Source organism: Lepisma saccharinum, chromosome 8 (assembly GCF_977018435.1).
Source record: "Lepisma saccharinum chromosome 8, izLepSacc3.1, whole genome shotgun sequence".
NCBI classification, from domain to species: Eukaryota; Metazoa; Arthropoda; class Insecta; order Zygentoma; family Lepismatidae; genus Lepisma; species Lepisma saccharinum.
In genome coordinates this window covers 36133244-36160475 of record NC_139236.1, presented here as the reverse complement: position 1 = coordinate 36160475, position 27232 = coordinate 36133244, and the positions used below count along the sequence as shown (strand labels likewise).

General features: G+C 38.6%; 2 protein-coding genes across 7 annotated transcripts in view; one reads left to right on the top strand and one right to left on the bottom strand.

Moving 5' to 3' along the window:
- pds5 (cohesin associated factor B pds5) overlaps positions 1-27232 on the bottom strand; it is a 179246-nt gene that overhangs the window by 16872 nt on the left and 135142 nt on the right. The window lies entirely within an intron of this gene.
- On the top strand, positions 124-22770 carry LOC145990942 (uncharacterized). Its single transcript, XM_083126501.1, has 2 exons — positions 124-234; positions 17334-22770. The coding sequence occupies exons 1-2, from the start codon at positions 182-184 to the stop codon at positions 22579-22581; spliced, it is 5301 nt and encodes a 1766-aa protein (XP_082982627.1). The 5' UTR covers positions 124-181; the 3' UTR covers positions 22582-22770.

Below are 27232 nucleotides of genomic sequence, written 5' to 3'. Positions count from 1 at the left end.
TGGACTGATGAATCACCACAATTAAAGCCAACCAAGGTATGGCAACAATGATGTTCACTGAAAGCAACAATTGTTAGCAGAAAACGGTATCCATGGATAATGACAGAAAGCTGCCTTTGTGGTCTATTTTTAAAAGCTATTATTAGAGGTTCTATCATCCAGAGAATATTTAGAGAAAAACATGGAAAGATCACAATTAACCTTCATAAAAAGAAGCAAAGATAGCAGAGAAAGGTAAGATAGACCTTTTTTGTCAAAAACTGAGGGTGAAATTTGTAGCGGATCAATATTAGTGTAATAGTGTAAAACTGGTGGAAACCTATACAAATATTGGTGGCTTTGGGAATTATTTACAAAATATTGGCACAGGGGGCACATGATGCATCTCTCCCTGCAAATTTCAAGTGATTATCATTCCATAGGGTCCATGCAACAACCAATCTTCAGGAACAATACTTCTCAGATCAAGACCATTTACTTTTTCTAATTACAAAGTAAGTTTTTATTTTTTACTATTGCCACCTTGTTATGAAAAGGTAAGAGCAGAATATTTCACGAATTGTAGGCAACTGTTCATACTATGAGAACCAACAGCGTTTATTCCATTTGTGTCTATTAGGGGTCTGTCAGGATTACAAATTTCCCGAAAATTTACTTCTTTTCCCTACCTTTTTAAAAACATAGTGTCGAAGGTGGTTATTCTGTGTTAATTCCCTGTATATTCCAAACAATTAGCATCGGATTGATGCAACAACTCATTTTTAGGAAGAATGATTCTCTGTGCAATTTTCTTACTGAAAAAAAAATATAAAAATATGAAGAATACCTGAACTCAGTCAATTGTTTCGATTAATCGGTACCCTATTGGTATCAGTTATTCAGATTATATACCAAAATTACCGATTATTTTACCGATCTGATATATCTATAAATATCTTATAATTTAGTGCATAATTCTTATCATTTTGTTTTAATTTTTATGTTTAATCTCTTTAATCTCAATGCACTACTTTTTAAAAACACACATTTGTTGAGGTCAATGAACCATTCAGGTTCTTCAAGCATCATTTCAAACTTTATATCGGATTGGTAGAATATCAGTTATCAGTAGTGGTAAATTGCATATCGGCACTTTTTCGTTATCGGCCAATCCCTACTACTACTGCTACTACTACTAATAATATTAAACAGAACTAAAAAAAACAATGATTACTGCATGAGAAATAATGTGTTAAATGATGTCATGTGTTAATGAAACTGCTTTCCCAGCATCCTTAAGGAGGTGACAATTACTGGGATAACAATTGTCCCAGTTGGCTCCTAGACTTTAAGGTGAGGAGGGACAATTTCCCCTACGTTGTTCTCGCTAGGGGAGCTGCCGATCACTGTTGCCAACTTTGCTCTTTTGAAGCCAGATCTGGGTCTTTCGTGCACTCGTTTGACTGTGAACTGTGGCACCCACCCTCTGTCCCACCATGATGCCACCACTGGCTCCGGCCATAAGGACCAACCTTTTCCATGAGTGTACATTTTGCACGTGACGTGATATTCATATATAGGCTGCGTCACCCACCCCCTCTTTCCTCCCCAGGTATTTTTATATACAGCGCTGTGGCTAAAGTGAAGATGACAATATTATTATCCAGGAATCCTTTATTTTCAATTTCATATGCACAACATTGGATTATTGAGATGGATGATGCTGCCAAACCTAGGTGGTGAAAATTAAGAATAAATTGCCATTACTTTAAAGCTAACAGTAATAGCAGCTCCCCCACCCCTTTGACACCTAAAATTACCCTAGGAGACGCTTTATGCAGCCTTCTTTCTCCTTGAAAGTCATCTTTAGCTCTGTTAATGGTGAAATTTAGCTCGTTTATGCACTTCAGGTTCGGCAACACTGCCAGGATGGCCGTAGGAGGCAAGGAGAAAGAAATGCATTACGCTTATGGGGGCCATTTTTTTTATTCGTTCTCTGAGGAATATGAAACATCTAATGACGAAGAAAAGTACATGGACGGAAAAGGGCACGTTGAACTATGTCATAGTAGTAGGAAAAGTCGAAACTCGCATTTGATTAGCCGTAATTTAAAGTGGAAGTTAATTTCCCATAAGGAATACATGGGATTCTGTAAATACTTATTAATCATATTTTTCAAACCCCGTGTCTAGCTTACTAATCAACTTGAAAAACAGTTTCCACTTGCAACATGGAGAGAAATTCATACTCTCTCGCATACCACACCCTTTTTTAAATAGCAGTGCCCCATCCGACGATATTGAAATAAATGCACAACTAGTGCGTAATTCTCCTTCCTCGCCTTAAAGTAAACTCCAAAGTGCAACATCCCTGACAGTCAGGTCCTTTGTATCATTATGACTGTTTGGAGTCATAATTCCCATGTTGATAAAACGTAAGCCAGCTACGGTAATATTCTGATGGTTGGAGAACTGACCTAACCTATAGAAATTGCTTGTCCATGGTGTGAACGCACACGAAACTCGGAGAAATTCATGAGAGAGGGCAGCTGCTTACGGGGATAACTTGATCTGGAAACTAGGGTTACAAATTTAACCGCTAGAGGTCGGTCTTTGTATTAATCTAAAAAAGGGAGGAAATACTAGTTGAATTAGTAGTAAATATTATTAAATTTTTGTAGAACTTTCAGTTTATTCATTGGGAACTTAACAGTCATGAAATATTTATTTTCAAAATTACGTGAATACTTTTAATCTAATTATCGCTCGATGAGGGACACTTTGACTAATCATAAAGAAATGGTAGTGTTCGGAAACTCGGAGGCGGAAGTGATGGAAAAAAGACATCTAAATATCTACGTCTCGAGGGAATATTCTAATATTAAAATTCTAAAGTTGGGATATAAGTAATTGATAATTGTACCTTAACACACACACCTGTAGTAGTTAGAAGCAAGTGGATGTTAAAGTGATTTGCATGTGAAAGTGTCATGGAATTTGGTTATGAAGTGTTCGGAGACGGCATGTGGCGTGGAAGAGACAATGAATGCACCAAAAGCATGGAGGGAAAAGCTGGTGGTTGACAAAAAATGGCACGATAGAATTGACAAGTTTTGCACGGTTATGGACGAAAAACCAGAACGAAAGTGTATTCGTGACCACCAAAATGGGGATGCAGATGGATTTTGGTTATAACTAGCAGTGAGTAACAACTGCGTGGACTGTGAAATGCGAAAGATGAGAGCTCGCCCATGAGGTAAGGCATTTCGTTCTATTAACTGCAGCGACAGTTGAGACAAAGGAAACAGCATCGGGTAAACCTACCTTCACGTCAATCGCGACGAGAGAAAATAAAATGAACGTCACATACAATTTTTAGTTATTGTACTAAACTTTCATAAGTGTCATTCACACTACTGGATAGCAATGTTCAGCTTAAATCCGGGAATGCATGTGACTCAGAGGAAGCCACCATATTGAAAAGAGAAAAGGTACTTTTCGTCAACGGAATTTTCTCTAGGAAAATTAAATCTAAACCATGCATAAAATGTTCCGCAGCTGGTAACTGAAGAAACGTGGCAAGAACTGTATTAATTTTGATCGTACGATATCGTGACGTCACATATACATTAATTCGCGTTGCTCGAGCAGGAATAATTGGTATTAGCATTATTGGGTTTGGGTAACGACCAGTGCACGGACAGATCAGATATGAAAAGCTACTTGAAAGTATAATTGAGAATATTTGAATGTATTGAAACCTGCTTTGACATAATACGAGGTTATTTTTGTAATATTTAGTTCGTGCATGTACTATTTAGATATACTAGGTGCACCAGTTGGTTTGTCAGTAGCACATGAGAATTTATTTTGACGTTTAATCTTAAATTCATTCTAGTTTTTGAAAACGAGGTACCTCAGGTATTCTATCATTTTGATATCTTTTCAAGTACATTAAAGTTAACATCATTGTTTGTAAATCAAGAATTAATGAACATAAATTGTTTATTTTCTACCAAAGGAATATCACTCAAACTAATTGCAACATTTGATGTAAAATTGGATTCATCACTAAATTGAATAAATAATTGAATGTACAAGTGAGTTATAATTCACCAAGGTGCTCATGCATGATGTCTAGTTCTCCATTTATGAAATTTTACTAACCATGTAATTTCTTTCAGGTGAGAGAGATGTCCGAGTGTTTGTTTGATATTAGTGACATTTTTCAAGCATGATACTGGACTAGTTTAAATTCATAAATCATAAGAGTGAAAGTGAATTGACATAATCACGTCTTGCCACGAATTGATCTTTCAGACTTATCAGGCATGATGCAGGAAAAGAGCGAGAACACTAATTAAGAGATATTCAGTAACTGCTTTGTGCATCTGCTTAATACAGTGCGGTTCTCAACAGACTGACTAATTTTTTTATTTCTCTTAGTCAATCTTAAATCAAAGTAAACTTGAGTCATAGTTATACTATTTCTTACTAGCAGGGATTGACTTGTTGAGACCAATTTATCGTCGCCAGCACGATCGTACGGTTATTCTATGAGAGAGAACTGATCGCGAGAAAGTTAGGTTGTTGGAATCTTGAATGTGATAGGTGGGAGTGGTAATTTAGGAGATATAAGTAACCTCACAGAATAGTTAGGCTTGGGAAACCTCGCTAGAGCGAACCATTAAAGCAGATAACAAGACTCATATTTTTTGAGTTCTCATAGGTCCTTCTTGCTGGAGAGATAGTGAATTTTAGGGTGGAATTTGAGGGAATTTTAAATTCTACAAATTCTTGCTTCCATTGTTAAAATGGGTACGGAAGGAGAACCGGTGACTTTAGAGTCACTTTTGGTGTTCATGAAACTTAGTGAGCAGAGATCAAAGGATAGTAATGATCAGCTGAAAACTGAGTTGACAAGCAGCTTTGCAAAAACTGAGGAGTCGGTTAGGGCTGAGCTTCATACTCTCAATGGGGAATTAAAGGCGGACATCGCTGAGCTTCAGAGAAACACAAATGAGAATATTGCAGAACTTAGGCAAAGGGGGGAAGATCTACGTTTGAGTCTGTCTCAATATAGAATTGAGTGCATGACGAGAGCTGAAGCTGTGGAGCGAAAATATGATGTTTTATCGGACAAACTGGAAACTGAAGTGCAAGGGGTGTATAAGGTGGTGGAACAGTTGAAAGTAGATCAGGTGGAACAGATTAGGAATTGGGGAGAGTGATTGGAGATAAAGGTGCAGGAGTGTACAGATGTGAGGAAGAGTGAGTTGGCACGAGAAGGTTCGGATCGACAGATACCACTAGATGTTTATGTCAAGGAGTTGATTTCCCTAAAAAAAGAAGACTCTTCTCTTGGCATTGTTGATTCTGAGGGCCAATCTCATTTGAAGGGGGAAGTAGCTTCTTCAAGTTCTTTGTCGACACTGAAAGCATTGGAGACCACAATGTCTACCTTTGTAAACGTAATGTCTAGATGGGAAGTTAACCTTTTGCCGCCCAAGGCCATTTTCACATGTAAGCCTCTCTGTCCCGAGCAGATTTTGAGCAAAATGCAGAGTTTCAATTAAATGAGTGTAGATCGGAGGCTAATTGCCCTAGAGAGATGAGTGATATACCGTTGTACGCGGAATGAACCAGAGATTCAGACTATATGAAATTTATGCAAATTCGGAGTATATGTGGTGGGAAGGAGGGGGCTAACTCTCAAAATTCCAAAATTTCGGGAAAAAAAATTTGGTTCCCCCACCCTCCCCCCAAGAAAAAAGTACATGACAGTGTCGACATGCACATGGAAATGATCGCTGACATGTAAGGAACACAAAAATATTTGCATTATTATCATATGACCAATGTAACTTGAGTTGTACCCCCAAAAGAAATGGTCGGCACGCCACTGATTCAAGCTTCAATATGCAGTGGTACCTTGAAATGACTATAGCTCAGAAACTAAATGCCCTAGAGATATGAAAGATATACCGTTGTACGCAGAATGAATCATAGATTGAGACGATATATAATTTATGCACATTCGGCGTACATATGGAGGGGGAAAGGGGGGAAATCCCCTCAAAAATACTTTTCTTAAAAAAAAATGGCCCCCCCCCCGAAAAAATGTCAAAATGCACAAAATGCAAAATTTATGCAAATTTGGCGTATATATGGAGGGGGAAGGGAGAAAACCCCCAAAAATTATTTTAAAAAATTGTCACCTCACCCAAAAAATGTCCTCGCACTTGGGCACAAAACGACACCTACACACAACATTCACGGACGAAAAGCTAGAACGCAGTGAAAAATGAGCACCGATTCTTGCAGCTGCTTGAAATTCTATTTTTAGACAATGCAGGGTAACCCCTGTCGCAACTTGTGGACACTTGTGCTAAAAAAACAAAGGTTCCCTTCAGCACGCTTCGAAATTCCATTCTCACAACCCAGATTCAGCAACCAGTCTTCCCCCACCCCCACCCCCTCATGGAAAACTTTCATTTTGACATCGGATACTGATAAACAAGCTTCCTTCGAAAGCAGTTCACAGGGAGGAGTGAAAAGCATTGCTTTAGAACAACAAAGCCTGTGTTCCTTTGTCGGCAAAAATTTGACCTTGAAAAGAGACGCAAAAGAGAAGTCCCTTTTCCCGCCTTTCCCCCCTCCATTTTCATGAAGACAAAAAAAATGCAAAAAAACATTTCTGTTAAATACATGTGTTAGGAAGAATATAAAAATAAAAAATCGAAATTCTAGCCAAAAATAGAAAAGTTATAACGTAAAAACTACGACCTTGACACAGCATCTCGATCAAGATGCTTGGGACAGTGAGGCTTACATTTGGGTATCTCGATCGAGATGCTTGGGCGGCAAAAGGTTAAGCCGGATGTGGGTGTAAACAGTAGTCAGAATAAGGAAAGGATAGGGGGTGACATGAGCTGGTTTAGGAATGATCCTCCTGTTAAACAGGTCTCTGTGACGGAGAAGGCTAGTCTCGGTGAGAGTGGAAAATCCATTAAACCGGTTCTGAAAGGTAAACAGTTATTAGGGGACAGCTTGATTGTTAAGTTAGCAGAAAAATTTGGGGCTATTATGTGAATTTCGAAGAAGGTGGTGTAAGGAAAATAGGGTTGTCTGTGAGTGGACAGACTAGCGAGCAATTAAATGAGCGACTTAAAACATGTACGAAGTTAGCTGACTCTGTCGTGGTAATGATAGGCACTAAGGATGTCATGAAGTTTATGTCTGTGGACAAAATTAAACGTGATCTTACTGAGACGTTAAACTTACTTAAGGCCAGAACCAAAGAAATCCATTGGCTCACTTTACCTGCCATACCGCGGACAATGTTAGTTGAGTCAACGTATGGTAGAATGAGATGGGAGCAAGTGAATAAGCATATTCTTTCGTTCCATAATGGGGAGTCGGTGAAGGTCTATGATATTACACATATATTCTTTGATGAAAAGGGGAACATTAAAATGGAATTATTTGAGGAATTCCTGGGAAATCCTTCTAGAGGAAGAGTCGATAAGATTCATTGGAATAGGGAAGGAATGATCAGAGTCTTGGCTTATCTTAAGCAAAAGGGAGTCTTTTCGGTGCTAGGTCATTTCGAATCTAGTCAAGGGAATTCAAAATACGGAACCGGAACTGCTAAGAGAGAAGGTGTGTCCAACAGAAACAAGAGCCATCATCCTTCTTTTTATGAAACTGGGCAGGAACTCTTACCAACAAGCAGGGGGTGAGAGGAAATTGAATAATCCTGCTATTTATTATGTAAATATTATGAATGAATTTAGTGAAGAAGATTGGGGGGAATCAGTTGGTGTACAAGTACCCATGAATACAAATTTTAATGATAGGGCTTCTGCGATGGTGGAGGTTCAAATATTTGATCAAAAGTATAAGGCCTTGTGTGATACAGGCACGGTCAGCATCCTGGCATTTGACGTTTGGAAAGGGATATCTTCTGTGATATCCAGGCCAAGGCTAGAACCTTCGCATAACATAAAATTAGTGGATTATACAGGTTCTAAATCAAAAGTCGTAGAAGGTATCACTCAAATGATGATTGATCTAGGGGGATATAATCTTTATGTGCAGTTTTTAGTTGTTAAGAAATTAAATGTGGATTTAATTTTGGGTCTTGACGTAATATACAGTCTTCAAGGGGAGTTAAATTTTGATCGAAATGCGTTTTTCTATAATACGCCTAACGGTCGCGTTTTTCAAAAGTTTATGCCTTTAGAGGGGATATAAGTGTAGGGGAACTAACCATTGAACCAGAGATGGGTGAAAATAGGATGATTGATTTTGCACAAAAATTTGATCTCGATTGTTGTCTAAATGAACATGAAAAGATTCTGTTCACAAACGTGTTGAAAACTTACATGGTGATGTTTTCAGACAAGCCAGGGCTATGTACCGAATATACACATAAAATGGAACTAGATACGGATCAGCCGGTTGTGGTGAAAAACTACCCCATACCCATGGCATATCGCGAGAAGGTTAGGGAACAACTTCGACGGATGTTGGATTGGGATGTAACAGAGTTATCAGATTCAGTGTACCCCTCCATGCTCCTGGTGGTTCTGAAACCGAATGGGGATATCCGGTTGTGTGTAGATTTGAAGAAATTAAATCAGCACATAAGGCTGAAACAATTGGCTCCTTTGAAAATCGACGAGTTGTTATCGTCTTTTCAAGATTGTACGTTTCTAACATCTCTAGACATGAGCAACGCCTATTGGCAGGTTCCGTTAGATGTAAATAGTCGAAAATATACGGCATTCTCCTTCGAGGGAGTTCTGTATCAATTTAAACGGGTCGTCTTTGGATCTATCAATGGTACAGCAGTCTTCGTAGACGTTATGAATCAAATTTTAGGGCCATATTCTGATTTTGTGGTAGTATATGTCGACGACATCATCGTGAAGTCAAGGGACTTTGAGTCACATCTGGAACATGTGCGATTAGTTCTAGACAGGTTGCATAAGGCTGGCTTCACGTTGAAGATCGACAAATGCAAGTTCGTAGTTCAGGAGTTGAAATTCCTTGGACATCTAGTCAGTACGCGAGGGTATAAGAAGGATCCTGCGTACGTTGAGAGCGTGCTTAGTTTGAATAGGCCAACGAACTTGAAGCAATTACAAAGAGTTTTGGGTTGTTTTAATTGGTTGTCTAAGTATATACAAAACTTCGCCTCGACGGCCAGTCCTCTTTATGAGCTGTTAAAGCAAAAAACTAAATGGAAGTGGACTGAGGAAGCGGAAGAAGCATTTGAAAAACTGAAAGTCCTAGTAGCACAAAACGTGACTGTAAGTTATCCTGATTTTAACAAAATTTTGTATATGCAAACCGATGCGTCTCTAATTGGCGTAGGTGGATATTGTTATCAGTTAGAGGAAGGTGATGTTAAACTGCTGGGGTTTGTGAGCCGGTTACTCAGACCTTTCGAGAAAGCGTACACCTCCACAGAAATAGAGGTACTAGCAATATTGTACACGATTAGTAAATTTGGCACTTATCTTAAAGGTAGAAAGTTTGTTATTGTTACGGATCACAAATCACTTACATGGCTCGAATCTGCTCATTCATGGAATGCGAGGCTAACTGGTTGGTTCTTGCAAATCCAGCAGTACTCCTTCGAAGTCAAATATTGTAAGGGATCCGATAACATATTAGATGACATCCTCAGTCGAAACTTTCCCAACATACCAGATTCACGTTATATGATTAACGCTGTTACCGCTATGGATTTAGATCAGAAGCTATTTTCAGTTGAGGAGCTGATTGCTTCCCAATCAAACGATGTCGCGCTCAGAGAAATAACTGATCACTTAAAGGGTAGGAAAGTTGAAGGAAGTTTTAGGTCTAGATTAAGGGATCAGACTTATTGTCTACAAAATGAGGTGCTGTTTATCAGGGATTTTCATGTCACATCCAAGATTCTTGTCTGCATGCCGGTGAGTTTGATTGGAACAGTTTAGATTCATTATCACGACTCTCTGGGACATTTTGAGGCAGCTAAAACTCTAACCAGTATTTATCAGTCTTTATACTGGAAAGGAATGAAGTCGGATGTGAAATCCTATGTGAAAGATTGTGAAGTATGTCTACGAACTAAACCTAATAAACACCCCTCCATATTCGTAGCCAGGATACATGTCTCAGATCGGCCGGGGAGAGATTTGTTTGTAGATTTGCAAGGGCCATTCGAATCTGGGCCGAAAAGAGAAAGATTCCTGTTCACAATTTTAGATTCTGCTTCTCGGTATCTTGTGGCGTAACCCGTAGTTAACAGCAATGCAAAAACAATAATAAACAAGATAGTAAACAGTTATTTTGTTCATTTGGGGGTCCCAAATCGCATCTTTTCAGACAATGGGCCTCAATTCAAGTCGAAACTCTTTCAAGACACTATGAAATCTTTGGGGGTTGCAATGGTATATATTCCGGTATATCATCATAGCTCAAATATGGTTGAAAGGTATCATGCCAAATTGAATAGGTTGATGCAAGTTTTGTGTTCAGACAATCATGCCAAGTGGCCGGAAAAAGTATCACAAGCTCTGTTTCTCCTAAATGGTTCCATTTCCTCACAAACTGGGTATTCCCCAGAGGAATTAAGATTGAACATGAACATGAACAAGAACTTGGTGGCCGTGGCATTGAGAGATCTGTTTCAGGATGACATTCCGTGGGATGAAAAATTAATCATGGCAAATCTTGCTAGCATTGGCAAACGGAGAAATAAACTCCAACAACTTAATCAGAAAGGGATTAATCATCCTATAATTGCCAAAGGCGATCTTGTTTTCATGAGGAATCATGCTATCGGTAATTTGGGTAATAAAATAATAAGAAAATATTGTGATTTGTTTCTCGGCCCTTATTTGTGTGTTGATAACAGTCAAAATTCAACATTGGCTTTGGTAGATTGTGTCACTGGCGAGAAAATTGAAAACCAGTCTGTGGAAAAGTGCAAGCTGTGGAAGTGTACACAGGATAAGCGAATGCAATGGATCACCAAAATGTTAAATTCGGGTTATATCGAAGATGATCAGGTTAATCCTAACTTGATGGACTCTCACAGGCTTGGAGGTTCTGTGGGAAGTGAGGCAAAATGAGGAACGAGTGGTGAGGAGCTAGGTCTCTCGACTGACTCTTGTGGGCCAAGTGAGATCTTTCCCGCGGTGGGTTTGAAAATCAAGTAGGAAAGATTACGCGGCAGGCTAGCACAGAGCTAGTTGACCTGTCACCTCACTTCTTGGTTGTTCGATGGTCTCTAAAATCGTTTGTCAAACAAGCATTCAGGGTCTCTCTCACCTTGAAGGTTGGACTAATGTGAACTGTGCTGTAAAGAAATGTTGTAAATAGTGTACAGAAATTAAGTGTATGTCTATACTTAGGTGAATATTATGTAAAGTGAAAATTATTTATCTGTAATATGTGATGAGAGAGCTGTGTTGTGATTGAGATGGGGGATGCGATGGGTTCGGCCCATGTTGAGCGCCATTTATGACGGTTTGGAGTCATAATTCCCTTGTTGATAAAACGTAAGCCAGCTACGGTAATATTCTGATGGTTGGAGAACTGACCTAACCTATAGAAATTGCTCGTCCATGGTGTGAACGCACACGAAACTCGGAGAAATTCACGAGAGAGGGCAGCTGCTTACGGAGATAACTTGATCTGGAAACTAGGGTTACAAATTTAACCGCTAGAGGTCGCTCTTTGTATTAATCTAAAAAAGAGAGGAAATACTAGTTGAATTAGTAGTAAATATTATTAAATTTTTGTAGAACTTTCAGTTTATTCATTGGGAACTAGGGTGTATCGAAAAAAACTTTTTTTCGAAATGTTAAGGTGGCTAGTGCGGAAAAGTGGCCATTTCTGACCAAAAACACGTCTGATTTTTTTCAGATTTTTTGGAAGTCGTTTAGGTGGCGCGCATCGACCCTGAAGTTTTGATAGTGATTTGGTTATGCAACACGCACAACAATTTCACAAAAATGTCATTATTTGGCCATTTCATGTCTTTTTTTCTGCATTATGGTCATTTATTGTTTTGTTTATCGCAAATATGTTACATTTGTGCCTTAGGGGTGGTTTCCTATGCTGTTTACGTATGCTTTTGGTCAAAAATTGTCAATTTGAGGCTAAAAATTCCATTTTTTCTATTGATGGTTTCCAATTGGTTTCGACTTTGTGTTTTATTCAAAATTTTTCCGATATAAAAGACTAAATAAAATATTTTGGCTTTCTAATTGCTAACAGTTCCTCAATTACTGTCCAGCGCAGCCTCTGTGATAATTTTCACAAGTCGCTCCACTCCTTGTGTGTGGCAGGGGAAGTCTTGAATTTCCGCTATTTTTTTTGTTTTTAATGTAGTCATCTACTTCTTCATTTGTAATATTATTGGTCAACAGAGGCTAGTGGAGGGAGCATGAAGCCCAATCTACACATACTACATAATGAAGGTGTACGCACCGGTGTGGTTTGGGATCAAGAAGGAACCATCGATAACTGACGGAGCACGACACCTCTGGAATTTGATCCACTTGTCCCGATTTCTCCAACACCACTTGAGAGATCTGATTAATAGGGTCATTGAACAAAATGCATTCTTCGTCCATCCTGAAAATCTCCTGCTGGCTTTAATAACCGACCAAAACCCAGAAATAAGAAGTCTTGGTTGGCAAAGAATTAAGAAAGCAAGAGGATTGAAAAAAGGCAAAAGAATACGCACTTTTGTATTACCAACCATCAATTTTAATGCAGACCAATACTATGACATGGTTGATTGGGCTTCATGCTAACTCCACGAGCCTCCGTTGACCAATAATATTACAAATGAAGAAGTAGATGACTACATTAAAAACAAAAAATAGCGGAAATTCAAGACTTCCCCTGCCACACACACAAGGAGTGGAGCAACTTGTGAAAATTATCAAAGAGGCTGCTTCTTCCGTTTTGGGCGCCAGCGCACGTGATGGCTACATCAAAGCGAAATTGGAATCTAGAGAACATATGCCGACATTTTGAACAAAAAGTGACTATAAAGTTCAAGGAGAAAACTAGAAGAAAATCTTGGCCTGTCCTTAGTAAAATTATGTTTGCCAACATAATTCTTGGGTAGCCACCTCCTCGTGGTGAGCTCTGGGTTATTTTCAAAGCATAATAAGCTATGAAAATAAGCGAAGCGCTGGACAGTAATTGAGGAACTCTTAGCAATTAGAATGCCAAAATATTTTATTTAGTCTTTTATATCGGAAAAATTTCGAATAAAATACAAAGTCGAAACCAATTGGAAACCATCAATAGAAAAAATGGAATTTTTAGCCTCAAATTGACAATTTTTTACCAAAAGCATACGTAAACAGCATAGGAAACCACCCCTAAGGCACGAATGTAACATATTTGCGATAAACAAAACAATAAATGACCATAATGCAAAAAAAAGACATGAAATGGCCAAATAATGACATTTTTGTGAAATTGTTGTGCGTGTTGCATAACCAAATCACTATCAAAACTTCAAGGTCGATGCGCACCACCTAAACGACCTCCAAAAAATCTGAAAAAAATCAGACGTGTTTTTGGTCAGAAATGGCCACTTTTCCGCACTAGCCACCTTAACATTTCGAAAAAAAGTTTTTTTCGATACACCCTATTGGGAACTTGACAGCCATCAACTATTTATTTTCAAAACTTCATGAATACTTTTAATCTAATTATCGCTCGATGACGGACATTTTGACTAATCATAAAGAAATGGTAGTGTTTGGAAACTCGGAGGCGGAAGTGATGGAAAAAAGACATCTAAATATCTACGTCTCGAGGGAATATTCTAATATTAAAATTCTAAAGTTGGGATATAAGTAATTGATAATTGTACCTTAACACACACACCTGTAGTAGTTAGAAACAAGTGGATGTTAAAGTGATTTGCGTGTGAAAGTGTGATGGAATTTGTTTATGAAGTGGTCGGAGACGGCGTGTGGCGTGGAAGAGACAATGAACGCACCAAAAGCATGGAGGGAAAAGCTGGTGGTTGACAAAAAAACGGCACGATAGAATTGACAAGTTTTGCACGGTTATGGACGAAAAACCAGAACGAAAGTGTGACCACCCAAATGGGGATGCAGATGGATTTTGGTTATAATTAGCAGTGAGTAACAGCTGCGTGGACTGTGAAATGCGAAAGATGAGAGCTCGCCCATGAGGTAAGGCATTTCGTTCTATTAAGTGCAGCGACGGTCGAGACAAAGGAAACAGCATCGGGTAAACCTACATTCACGTCAATCACGACGAGAGAAAATAAAATAAACGTCACATACAATTTTTAGTTATTGTACTAAACTTTCATAAGTGTCATTCACACTACTGGATAGCAATGTTCAGCTTAAATCCAGGAATGCATGTGACTCAGAGGAAGCCACCATATTGAAAAGAGAAAAGGTACTTTTCGTCAACGGAATTTTCCCTAGGAAAATTAAATCTAAACCATGCATAAAATGTTCCGCAGCTGGTAACTGAAGAAATGTGGCAAGAACTGTATTAATTTTGATTGTATGATATCGTGACGTCACGTATACATTTCTTCGCGTTGCTCGAGCAGGAATAATTGGTATTAGCTCTATGGGTTGGGGTAACGACCAGTGCACGGACAGATCAGATATGAAAAGCTACTAGAAAGTACAATTGAGAATATTTGAATGTATTGAAACCTGCTTTGACATAATACGAGGTTATTTTTGTAATATTTAGTTCGTGCATGTACTATTTAGATATACTAGGTGCACCAGCTGGTTTGTCAGTAGGACATGAGAATTTATTTTGACGTTTAATCTTAAATTCATTCTAGTTTTTGAAAACGAGGTACCTCAGGTATTCTATCATTTTGATATCTTATCAAGTACATTAAAGTTAACGTCATTGTTTGTAAATCAAGAATTAATAAACATAAATTGTTTATTTTGTACCAAAGGAATATCACTCAAACTAATTGCAACATCTGATGTAAATTTGGATTCATCACTAAATTGAATAAATAATTGAATGTACGCGTGAGTTATAATTCACCAAGGTGCTCATGCATGAAGTCTAGTTCTCCATTTATGAAAATTTACTAACCATGTAATTTCTTTCAGGTGAGTGAGATGTCCGAGTGTTTGTTTGATATTAGTGACATTTTTCAAGCATGATACTGAACTAGTTTAAATTCATAAATCATAAGAGTGAAAGTTAATTGACATAATCACGTCTTGCCACGAATTGATCTTTCAGACTTATCAGGCATGATGCAGGGAAAGAGCGAGAACTCTAATTACGGGATTTTCAGTAACTGCTTTGTGCATCTGCTTAATACAGGGCGGTTCTCAACAGACTGACTAATTTTCGAATTTCTCTTATTTAATCTTAAATCAAAGTAAACTTGAGACATAGTTATACTATTTCTTACTAGCAGGGATTGACTTGTTGAGACCAATTTATCGTCGCCGGCGCCACCGTACGGTTATTCTATGAGAGGGAACTGATCGCGAGAAAGTTAGGTTGTTGGAATCTTGAATGTGATAGGTGGGAGTGGTAATTTAGGAGATATAAGTAACCTCACAGAATAGTTAGGCTTGGGCAACCTTGCTAGAGCGAACCGTTAAATCATGTCCCATCAACAGTTTTCTTTCATTCAAGCTTGGAGCCCACTACTTCTTTTCAAGTAGCTCCCCAATTATTGCCCTCATGAGTCTGGGTACCACTGGCAACACTAACAATTTGACTATGCACAAGTCTGGAAAAGTGATTTAGGGGTTGGAAATATACTCAACAACAAATAGTTAAAATGAGCTTGCAATGTTCATAAAGAGCCTGGCGAAAGCATAAAGAAAATCATGTCGTCTTAAGACGATATTTAACAAAGAATGTGATGACTGGACACATTTGTTCTGTTGAATTTTATTTTATAAATCAGGGAAGATATCTATCGATATACGAAGGTCATTCGGAAAGTAACCGCCATTTGGCTATAAATAAAAAACCTGCATATATGCCACAAATTTTTACTTTATATCTGTCCTCCATTATCAACATAGTCGCCATGTAAATTCAAGCACTTGTCATAGCTTTTCACCAACTTACTAATCCCTTCTGTGTAAAATTCGGCCACCTGGAAATTCAACCAACCTGTTACAGCATTTTGAAGATCCTCATTGTCAGCAAAGTGCTGTGCCCCAAGCCACTTCATCATGTGAGTGAACAGATTAAAATCAGAAGGAGCCAAGTCCAGACTGTACAGGGATGATCAAAAATGTCCAATTTGAATTGGTGCAAAAGGTCTTGTGTTCGCCGAGCAGTGTGAGGGCGAGCATTGTCATGCACGAACACAACCCCAGATGTCAGCAGACCACAACGTTTGTTCTGAATGGCTCTTCTCAGTTTCTGCAGTGTTACAGTAAACTTCAGAAGTGATTGTCGTACCAGGTTCCATTATTTTTTGCCCAAAGAAATCTTATCACTCCGCGTACCTCGCATTTGGCAGGATTTTCGATGGCAGCACACACTTTGCGACGTTATAACCAGCACACGTGTGGCACTACGATGCTCTCACTAGCACAGCTGGAAGCTTACTGAATCACAGATTGCATTATGTAACAACGGTTGCGCTCTGCCCACTACTACTAGCGCCACACCACAATGGCGGTTACTTTCCAAATTACCCTCGTATCAGCTTTCAAGGCATTTTCAAGCCAGAAATAAGCACAAAACTTATGATCTTGACCAAAAAAAAGCACAAAACTTATCATGTTGATAAGTTTCACCAGTAACTCTTGTGTAAAATGTTTGCTGAGGAAGAAAATCTTTAAAGAAATAACCAGGTCTTCAAGAAACACATTTACATTTCACTCTGAATTTTTGTGAAAATGTGCAACATGGAAGGTTTTAGCTTCCAACTGATAAGAGGCTAGATCATCTTTGTCTGGAACCAATTCAAGTCAATTTACAAAAGACAGCTCCAACTTACATTTGGAACATTCAAATAATAATATTAAAAAAGACAAACTGTTGACAGAAATGTAGAAAGACAGTCTGGGAGTTCGTCAGATGTGCTTCTTGGGACTTGTTGATTATTTGGAAAGTTTTGCCTGAGATTTGTCCAAGTTCTCAGTGCTTAAATTATCTGAAATTTCCAGGTTTTCCAGATGTGTGAGAACCCTGTTTTCGTTATTTTAAGTCAATTTCGTGTTTAAGTATGGTAATAAAAATGCATATGGATCTGAAAATATAACAAATGTGTAATTAGGTTTTAGATATGGGTTGGTAATTAAACTCTACCTTGTTTTGTTATCAAACAGAGCAACTGTATCTCGAGTCTCCTCTAGACAGCAGCAATCTCCAGAGAGAAGGAGTTCAGAGAAGAAACTTGCAGAAATGTATTGTCGGAGAAGACAGACCTTCTCGGACATCATGCAGAGCATGCATTCTCAGGCTACGAAGAGGGAGAAAAAGGGTTATTCTTCAGAACCAGTTCCAACATGCCCTGGTGTATTTCACGAGGAGAACAAGATAAGAAGCACGAAAAGAAAGCTGGAACATGCACCGATAACAGTTTCATCTATTTTAAAACAAGGTGATTTCACGGACAGTGACAGCTTTGTAGCCCATAGCCCACTTGGCACAGGGATACAGACACAATGCAAAGCTGTGAGCTGCCCAGTAGAGAGCGATGCATCAACTTTACTCCAGTCCTCTTCATGCACAGGTGGAGACAACAACGCCAAGACATCAACATGCCCTGGTGTATTTCACGAGGAAAACAAGAAAAGAAGCACGAAAAGAAAGATGAAACATGCACCAATAACAGTTTCGTCTATTTTAAAACAGGATGATTTCACGGACAGTGACAGCTTTGTAGTCGATAGCACAGGGAAACAGGCACAATACAAAGCTGTGAGCTGTCCACAAGAAAGCAATGACTCAAGTTTAATAAAGTCCTCTCCACGCACGGATGAAGACAACAATGCCAAGACATCAACATGCCCTGGTGTATATCACGAGGAAAACAAGAAAAGAAGCACGAAAAGGAAGATGAAACATGCACCAATAACAGTTTCGTCTATTTTAAAACAGGGTGATTTCACGGACAGTGACAGCTTTGTAGTCAATAGCACAGGGAAACAGGCACAATACAAAGCTGTGAGCTGTCCACAAGAAAGCAATGAATCAAGTTTAATAAAGTCCTCTCCACACACGGATGAAGACAACAATGCCAAGACATCAACATGCCCTGGTGTATTTCACGAGGAAAACAAGAAAAGAAGCACGAAAAGAAAGATGAAACATGCACCAATAACAGTTTCGTCTATTTTAAAACAGGATGATTTCATGGACAGTGACAGCTTTGTAGCTGATAGCACAGGGAAACAGGCACAATACGAAGCTGTGAGCTGTCCACAAGAAAGCAATGCATTAAGTTTAATAAAGTCCTCTCCACGCACGGATGAAGACAACAACGCCAAGACATCAACATGCCCTGGTGTATTTCACGAGGAAAACAAGAAAAGAAGCACGAAAAGAAAGATGAAACATGCACCGATAACAGTTTCGTCTATTTTAAAACAGCGTGATTTCACGGACAGTGACAGCTTTGTAGCTGATAGCCCACTTGGCACAGGGAAACAGGCACAATACAAAGCTGTGAGCTGTCAACAAGAAAGCAATGCATCAAGTTTACTCCAGTCCTGTTCACGCACAGATGGAGACAAGAGCGTGGTTGCTCAGGTGGAGCAGCCAGACAACACATATTCAGCAAATTCTAGTGGAACATATTCGGAAGAAGGCACGGAAGAAGGCAATCATTCACAAAAGGCTCACGACATATCTCCAAGCACAAACTATTCCACAGAAGTCCATGTTCAGAGTTTGGAAAGTATTGAAACTGCACCTGGATCAGGTTCACAGCCAGCACTGAAACAGGGAGGCTCTAGAAAGACTAAGCACCTCTCACCACACGATTGCAATGGTCAAGTAGATGTAACTAAGGCTGACAAATACAGGAGCACATCAGAAACACTATGTCAAGTGTGCAAGGCAGAAAACCAGAGTTACTTAAGTGAACATTCAAATGGGTTATTATCTGATGTAATGTCATGGTGTGGAACAGAAGATTCCAATGCTATGTTTGCCACTCAGCATGGCAAGTATGATAACATAAAAAGCCAAATAAACGACAGTCAAAATGATAGTTTGGATAATGTGAAGGTAATGACAGTTAAAACACCAACGTCGTCAATGCAACACAATAATGATGAATCAGACAGTGCATTAAGAAATGAGGATGAATGGGATGGTACAACGGATGGAATATTCATATCAGATACTACACTGAAGAATATATTGGATGCATGTGGTCAAATGTCACTCGCTTTTACTTTGTCTATATTATATAAAGTCTTGACACTTGTTGAATCATTTGGGTGTACTGTGTTGCAAAATACTGAGAGACTTCAACACTTAGAGAAACTTCTTTGCTCTCATTTGAAGCCAGGAAAAAGAACAAAGAAAAAGTCTTCAAGAATTTTTCATTTAACGAAGGTTCATCTTTCTTGCAAGTCAGCCAAATTCACAATGCCTGCATGGATGCTGAAGAGGGCCAGCAGACATGCACTGGCAACACGAGAGAAAAATGAGCAAGAGTTCACGACACCAGCATGGATGCTGAAGAGGGCCAGCAGACATGCAATGGTGCCAAGTGAGGAAACTGAGCAAGCGTTCACGACATCATTACGGATGCTGAAGAGGGCCAGCAGACACGCAATGGTGCCAAGTGAGGAAAATGAGCAAGCGTTCACGACGCCAGCATGGATGCTGAAGAGGGCCAGCAGACATGCAATGGCGCCACGTGAGGCAAATGAGCAAGGGAACTTTAAGGAGAAACAGCAAGAGATTGAAGAAAGAAATGAAGATGAGGGAAGTAGATCAACAGATCAACGGGTGTTGGAAGGCAACCATAATCACCAAAACAAAAGAAGTTTGCAAAGAAGTGATGCAAGCGAATCCACATGTATCTATTCCAGGAGATCTGATTCTCACAACACCAGCCAGGATAAAGTCTCAAAACAGACAAAAATATCAATGAAGAATGGACACTGTACGGGAGATGAATTAAGTATACATCAGACATTGAACAGGAAAGACATAGACTTTGAAAACAATTGCATGCTGCGTAGATGCATTTCAAGTAAAATAAATCATTCTGAGAATAAGTCGAAGTCGTCAGAGCATCCAGAATCGACTCAAAGTGGATTGCAATCAGAGCTGAAAGGTGACAGCAAAAGAGATTACACTTCTATTGATGTAGTTAGGGAAAAAGCTGCGAGTAACAAGGTGACTGTTTCAAATCAGAAAGACTATAAATATCACTTAGCGCAAAGGCCATGGTCAATAGAGTGTGAGCAGGTACCAACTGCAGTGGTGCATAATCGACGAACGGTATTGGGGGCTATCTGTTCGCCGAAATATGCTGGAGATTTTAACAACTTACATAGTACCGACAAGTGTACCACTACTGTGGTGCAGAATGTACAACTCAAGTCCGCTCACAAAAAGCAAGCAGACTCATCTATAGAAGCACCTACATGTCAGAAAGAAATCCATGAACAAGAATCAAGAATAGTTAGAAAACAAAAGAAGTCCGACAAAATTAAGAATCCACCTCAGCACCAAGTTGAACTAGAAGAAAATCACATTCAACAGGGACAAATTTCGATCCATAAGTCCATTTCAGATATCGCAAACTCTTCAACTGCAAGTACATGTGCTCTGGAAATGGTATACGGCGATACTAAGAGGAGAAGCAATGATGGAATAGACAGCAGAAGAATGGCTTTGGGGGTTAGTCATTCTTTGCCAGCAGTTGAAAATGCTGATAGACCAGCTTATTCAGCAGATTTGGAAACAGAAAGGACTGCCCAGACACATTGTGTGATGCTTACGAAGAAGTTGAGAGAGCGATTCATGTCCGAAACAAGACACATAGATGAGACTATTGATAAATATAGTAGATTTACTTCTAGTTCTGCAACCACTGAAACTACAGTGCGACCAATGTCCATTTCGGATATCACAAACTTTTCAACTGCAAGTACATGTGCTCTGGAAAGGGTATACGGCGATACTAAGAGGAGAAGCAATGATGGAATAGGCGGCAGAAGAATGGCTTTGGGGGTTAGTCATTCTTTGCCAGCAGTTGAAAATGCTGATAGACCAGCTTATTCAGCAGATTTGGAAACAGAAAGGACTGCCCAGAGACATTGTGCGATGCTTACGAAGAAGTTGAGAGAACGATTCATGTCAGAAACAAGACACATAGATGAGGTTATTGATAAATATAGTAGATTTACTTCTAGTTCTGCAACCACTGAAACTACAGTGCGACCAATGTCCATTTCGGATATCACAAACTCTTCAACTGCAAGAACATGTGCTCTGGAAAGGGTATACGGCGATACTAAGAGGAGAAGCAATGATGGAATAGACGGCAGAAGAATGGCTTTGGAGGTTAGTCATTCTTTGCCAGCAGTTGAAAATGCTGATAGACCAGCTTATTCAGCAGATTTGGAAACAGAAAGGACTGCCCAGAGACATTGTGCGATGCTTACGAAGAAGTTGAGAGAACGATTCACGTCCGAAACAAGACACATAGATGAGGCTATTGATAAATATAGTAGATTTACTTCTAGTTCTGCAACCACTGAAACTACAGTGCGACGTAAACCTTTAAAGTCTTATTCTTATCAAGATGCAAAGGGTAACAGCATGGATATTTCTCCCAGTTCACTGTCGACCAATCCTGATGGTCTTGCTGCAACGAACAGTGACAGAAACAAACTTTCTTCAGTCACTCTGGAGAGACAGATTAAGAATGACACAGGTGCAGAACAAGCAGAAAGAACAAATGGTGAAGGGTTTTATACCCAAACAATGATAGAAACATTAACGGATGACGACACAGTTTTTAATGTCAACCAGGAAAAGCTACACAAAGACAATGCAAGTGCCGAGAGAAAGGGAAGTGCAGAAAAGAAGAGAAACTTTAAAGAACCTTTCCCTATGGAATATGCACTTCCTGGATTGGTTCCTCTCAGTGAGAGTGGATCAATTAAAAGAACAAGTTATTCTCTAACCAAACTTGACAAAAGAAACAACTATGATGATTCCTACCCAGAAAGGGTTTCCTTACATCCAGTGAGAAGGGATAATAACAGCAGACAACTTCTCTACATAAATACAGACCCTGTGGTGAGAAAGAACACCTTCAGAATGGAGCAGTCAATGCATAGAGTAGAAGGAGCTTGCAAGTGGCAAAGATATGAAGGAGAAAATAAAAATGAACCTGATGAAAAGGACTTCAAACAAATTTCACAAAATTCACGTGGTGATAACTGCTCAGGAGAAAATGTAGAAAAATCAGCAGAGCTCAAAACAGAAATCCGACACATAAATTGCAACATCGAAAGAAAGTGGTCCACACTCAGGAGGATCCTGTGTCCCTGCTGCACTGTAGCAGCCAGTCCAGAAATGATCCGGAAAATGGATATTTGAGTTTTTTATTATTTCCACATATAAATTATGTGTGTTTCCAATGTACAAGTAGGAAGATATTTATATTTGTTGGACATGTTCCTCATTAGTAGGAGAAATTACCAATGATGGCACTGTACGTGTATTGATGGACATTATACACTTAAGAATTCACATAAATTGTGTGACAAAATTATGTGCAGAATGATAATAAAGGACTAATAATAAAGTAAAGATTCTCTCTTAGTATTTGTAAGCCGAAATTGAAGATCATTATCAATTTACTTTGGCAGCAGTGACTTCATTCAAAGTGTAAAGTAGTAAATGTGTTTGGGTTTATTCAATGCTGAACCACCTCAATTTACAAGTAATCCCCACCAAAGTTCTCTTGTTCCAGTCCAGTAAGGTCATGGGCATTCATCTAATCATCATGATTATGGCCCGGGAGTTTTATGTTATAATGTTACGTATAACATATTTTATTTGGCATCGGATTGAATACTGGCCTGAGATCTTTACCTATCTGATGAAAATTAGCCAAAATAGACTAACTTGATAAGGCATATTTTGACATATTTTACCAATTTCGTAATTTCTCGTAATAAGACATATTTCTGTGTAATTTCATAATTGTCTTGCATATAATCGGTTATTTATTCTTCATAACTTTAGCGTAACGGATAGCTTATATTATCGATGGCAGTATAAGGAAATTTACAGACGAAGAAATTAAAAGCAGATGCCGCATTTTCTTACAAACTAAAATCTACAGAACAATAATACCCCCCACCTGCTGTTTTCTTTTTTATCCTGCAGACAATTTATAGCAGTGTGAACATTGGGGAAAAATGTTCTCCGTCATTGCTGTGCAAGAATGTGAGAAGTACCGGAGAGGAAGTAAACAAGTTTCCATTGTTCTCATTTCTTTACCTTTTTATCACTTCCCACAACAATCAGTCAAAAGTAAAAATAACATTCGGTGCATTGCAGCCCCTACTCCATCAATAAAGGTGTAAATCTGACATAATACTAAATTAAACTAAGACTAATTGCAGTGAATCTCACAATATTTTCAGTATTTTCCCCACTACATTCTGCAGTTAAAAGAATGCTGACTTTATTTAATACCCACCCCACCCAATCTCCATTGGAAGATACTGACTTCCCACATAATAAGAAATTCGAAAGTACTGTTGTCCATATTTTTGGCTTTACTGGGAATATATCTACTGAGACGGTGTGCCGATGGTGAGGACTGCCTACAAACCAAAGGTACCACAAAAGGTCCAAACTCTAACACCTATATTTCCTCAAAAATTCTCTCCAAGATTTAAAACCGACTTATTTGGCCCTTTGAGCATCTCGCTTGCAATGCTAGGAGCAGGATTGGAGGCTCACCGATATAAAAATTTGAAAATTATGTTCACGTACAATCAATCCCACTATTAATGTAATGAAAATAATTGTACTTTGTCCCAAGACGTGATTTCAAACAATTTTATTGTACCTTGAATAAATATCTTAACATGCCAATAGTGTTGTTTTATTTACTTTACCAGTGAGCTTCTATATGTCACAGTGCAAGTAACCCAACTAAGTAAAGTAATTCTTCAAAGCATCCACATTTGGAGTATTCCTCGTATTACAAGTTATATGCCAACTATACATATACTCACTTTATTGATTTGGGGTTAGAAAACTTTGAATCACTCTACACTCATCCCAAAATATCGAGAGTGCGCACATATATTAACCCTTGAAAGCTAGCGTATCGTAAAACCTACGATCCAAGATGACCTTATTTCACCGAACACCCCCATAGCCGGTGGGCATGGACTCATCCGCTCAGTTCCGCTCACCACATTGCCTTTTGTGTCGGTTTATGGTAGACCCAGTTATCAACCGGATGCCGGTATAGTTGTATTCAGAATGCGCTCGTACATTTTACATGTTAGCGTCTCCGCCTGGATTTTTGCTGCAAACTTTTTTGCCAACTTTTAATTTTTTCATTATTGTGTATAGTTTGTGAAGTTTTTAGTGAGGGTTATGATTTCATTGAATTAAAGTTCAAAATATTTATAAGCACCAAAATTGAATCCAGGGAAAATATGTACTAATTTTACAATATTTGAACGAGTGTGAAGATATTTTGGACCCACAAATTGTATGTTAGGAGCATCGGAGAAAATGCTGTGTGCACTGCACTGATGAACTTTAAAACAGTTTTTTGTAACCAAAATGCTTGTCAAGGTGTAGTCTAACATGTCATGTTCATTAAAATTCATTTTTTTTAAAACTTATTGGTTGTCATAGTTTTTTTAACCCCCTCGTAAATTTTACGATACGTTAGCTTTAACGAAACTTTTCATACACGTTAGCTTTCTAGGGTTAATACTGTACAACAAATTGGAATATGACTATCTTACTGGAAAGTTTCATGTCAACATTGATGTATCAGAAGGTAAACCCTGTATCCAAGGAGTGAGTCAATCATAATTTTTCTTTAAGTTAACAAAGAGTAATTATATAAGCAATGTAATGCAGTTTATTTTCCCTTTACTTTATTTACTCCCTTATAGCCAGACGATTAGTCAATGTTTTATTTTTCACTCTCCCAGGTAATCAGTATGAGAAATAAAACCCTCCTGTTGGAAAAAGAATTTCACATATTAGCACATGCACACAACTCAAATACATGTCACCTTAATGAAATACGTGTGCGGGAATAACTTCAACATTATGATAACATAAATATTTATTGTGAAAAGCAAAATAATTAAGTAAGTTTTCTTATATCCACTGACTTTGTTGTTTTTGTTGAAAACAAAATATATCGTATAAATACTTTAGGACTCGAGTGTATGAATAACACTACCTTTCTGACAGTTACAGGAAGTTAACATGAACTTTTGTTAACATGAAAGCTGCATAATTAATCACCTGTTGAGGTGTTTCATACAACTAATGTTTACCAAAAAAACTTTCTATCTTCTCAAAAAAGGAGAATTAGATGATGTTTGAATCTCATCAAGCTTTGCAGCTTAAGTATCAAATATACAATGTCCACATACAGGTTCCAATACCTGAGCAAGAATACCTAACACTGATATAATGAATGCATATGTCATCATATGCTCCGTACAAGTAATTTACGAGTCATCTCATAATTTCACTTCACATGACTTGGGCAAAATAGGTCAGTTTGACACCAAAAAACTCACAGATGTAAGCATATAGTTCTACAGAACTGAATAATAGCTGTGAGTTAGCTCTGTCGACATGTAAAATGTCTAAAACCAACTGGAATGTGAATTCTGGGTGTCATGGCATCTCTCGCCATTTTGTAATCCGCATGCTGTTTGAGGTGGAAAAATTCCATGTTCTTGCACCTTTTATCACACAAAAAACTAGCTTATCATAATGACGTTTGGATACAGTATGTGACGTAATTTTCCTGCGGCAGTTAAGAAGGTGTTTAAAGAAGGTGTTTAAAGCTGTTGTTTTACGCCGCAAAAAATACGTCACAGGTTCGCCTCGTTTCAGTCGGCACGATTTCCGTATCAAGATACTGTTTTGTTAGTAGTTGCAGAATTCTCCGCTAGAGGCACTCTGCTCAGTCTCAGCATTGCTTCGCTTGGCAAGAATTACACACACAGTTCGGCGTACGTTCTCGCTCAACGAGTACCTCGAAGGAAGGTGGGAGTTGCACGTTCTGTCGACTCGCGAGGATTTATGGAAAGGACAGAATACATGGATAGTGAAAACGTAGTGCCAAGTTATTGTTTGTTTGGGTACCAAAATACACTCGTACTTTGATGCAGGTTCTTCAGTTAAGATACATGTGCCACGAAGTTTAGCCAGCAAGAACAGTTTTGACGAGTGTCCCATTTAACATGCTTTGCGAGTGAAAACGGGCCAAAAGAAGTATTTTTGACGAACACAGTTTTGATGGGAACAGTATGTGACAGTTTTGTCAATTTTACGCACGGGTACGTTGCACATTAAGGACCATATACACAATGGTTATTCTAGATGAATAAAAATGCATTAGGCGACGTGAAGAATGGTACGTGCAAGACTGGTCAATAATGATGCATGAGAAGTTTATTATTTTCTTGTAGTTTACGGTTATTACAAGAAAATAATTCTATAATGCAAGCAATGCATACATACAAGAAAAACTATGAGAAGTTTGATGGATTGATCCAAGATACGCCACATGTCAAAACATCTGGAAAGGAAGAGTCACGGTTGCCCGAATCTGGATTTGACGGCCCATTGTATTTTTGATGTACCACATCGGTTCGAAGAGTTGCTGCTTGAGTTTGGAGTATGAGAGGGAAAACGAGATGTGACGTCATTTGAAGCAGAGGACGAAGCAGCCGTCACCGTTCAGCAGTTCAACAGGATGCCGTGAATAGATTTTGAGGTATGTACTCTATAAAAAAGTGCAACGTTAAATTGTGGTGTTTGTGTGCATAACGTGAAAAGTCGCTCGAACCTGACAGTGAATGATATTTCCTAAAAGCAAAGAATAAATTATCAGTGATGTCATTATTTTCTTTACGCAATTCGCATTAAACTAGAGAATGAAAGTGTAAAAAATGACTTTGTTGAAATTTTGTATTGTTTGCAGATCTGTGTTTACAGAACGTAAAAATCAATCTTAAGA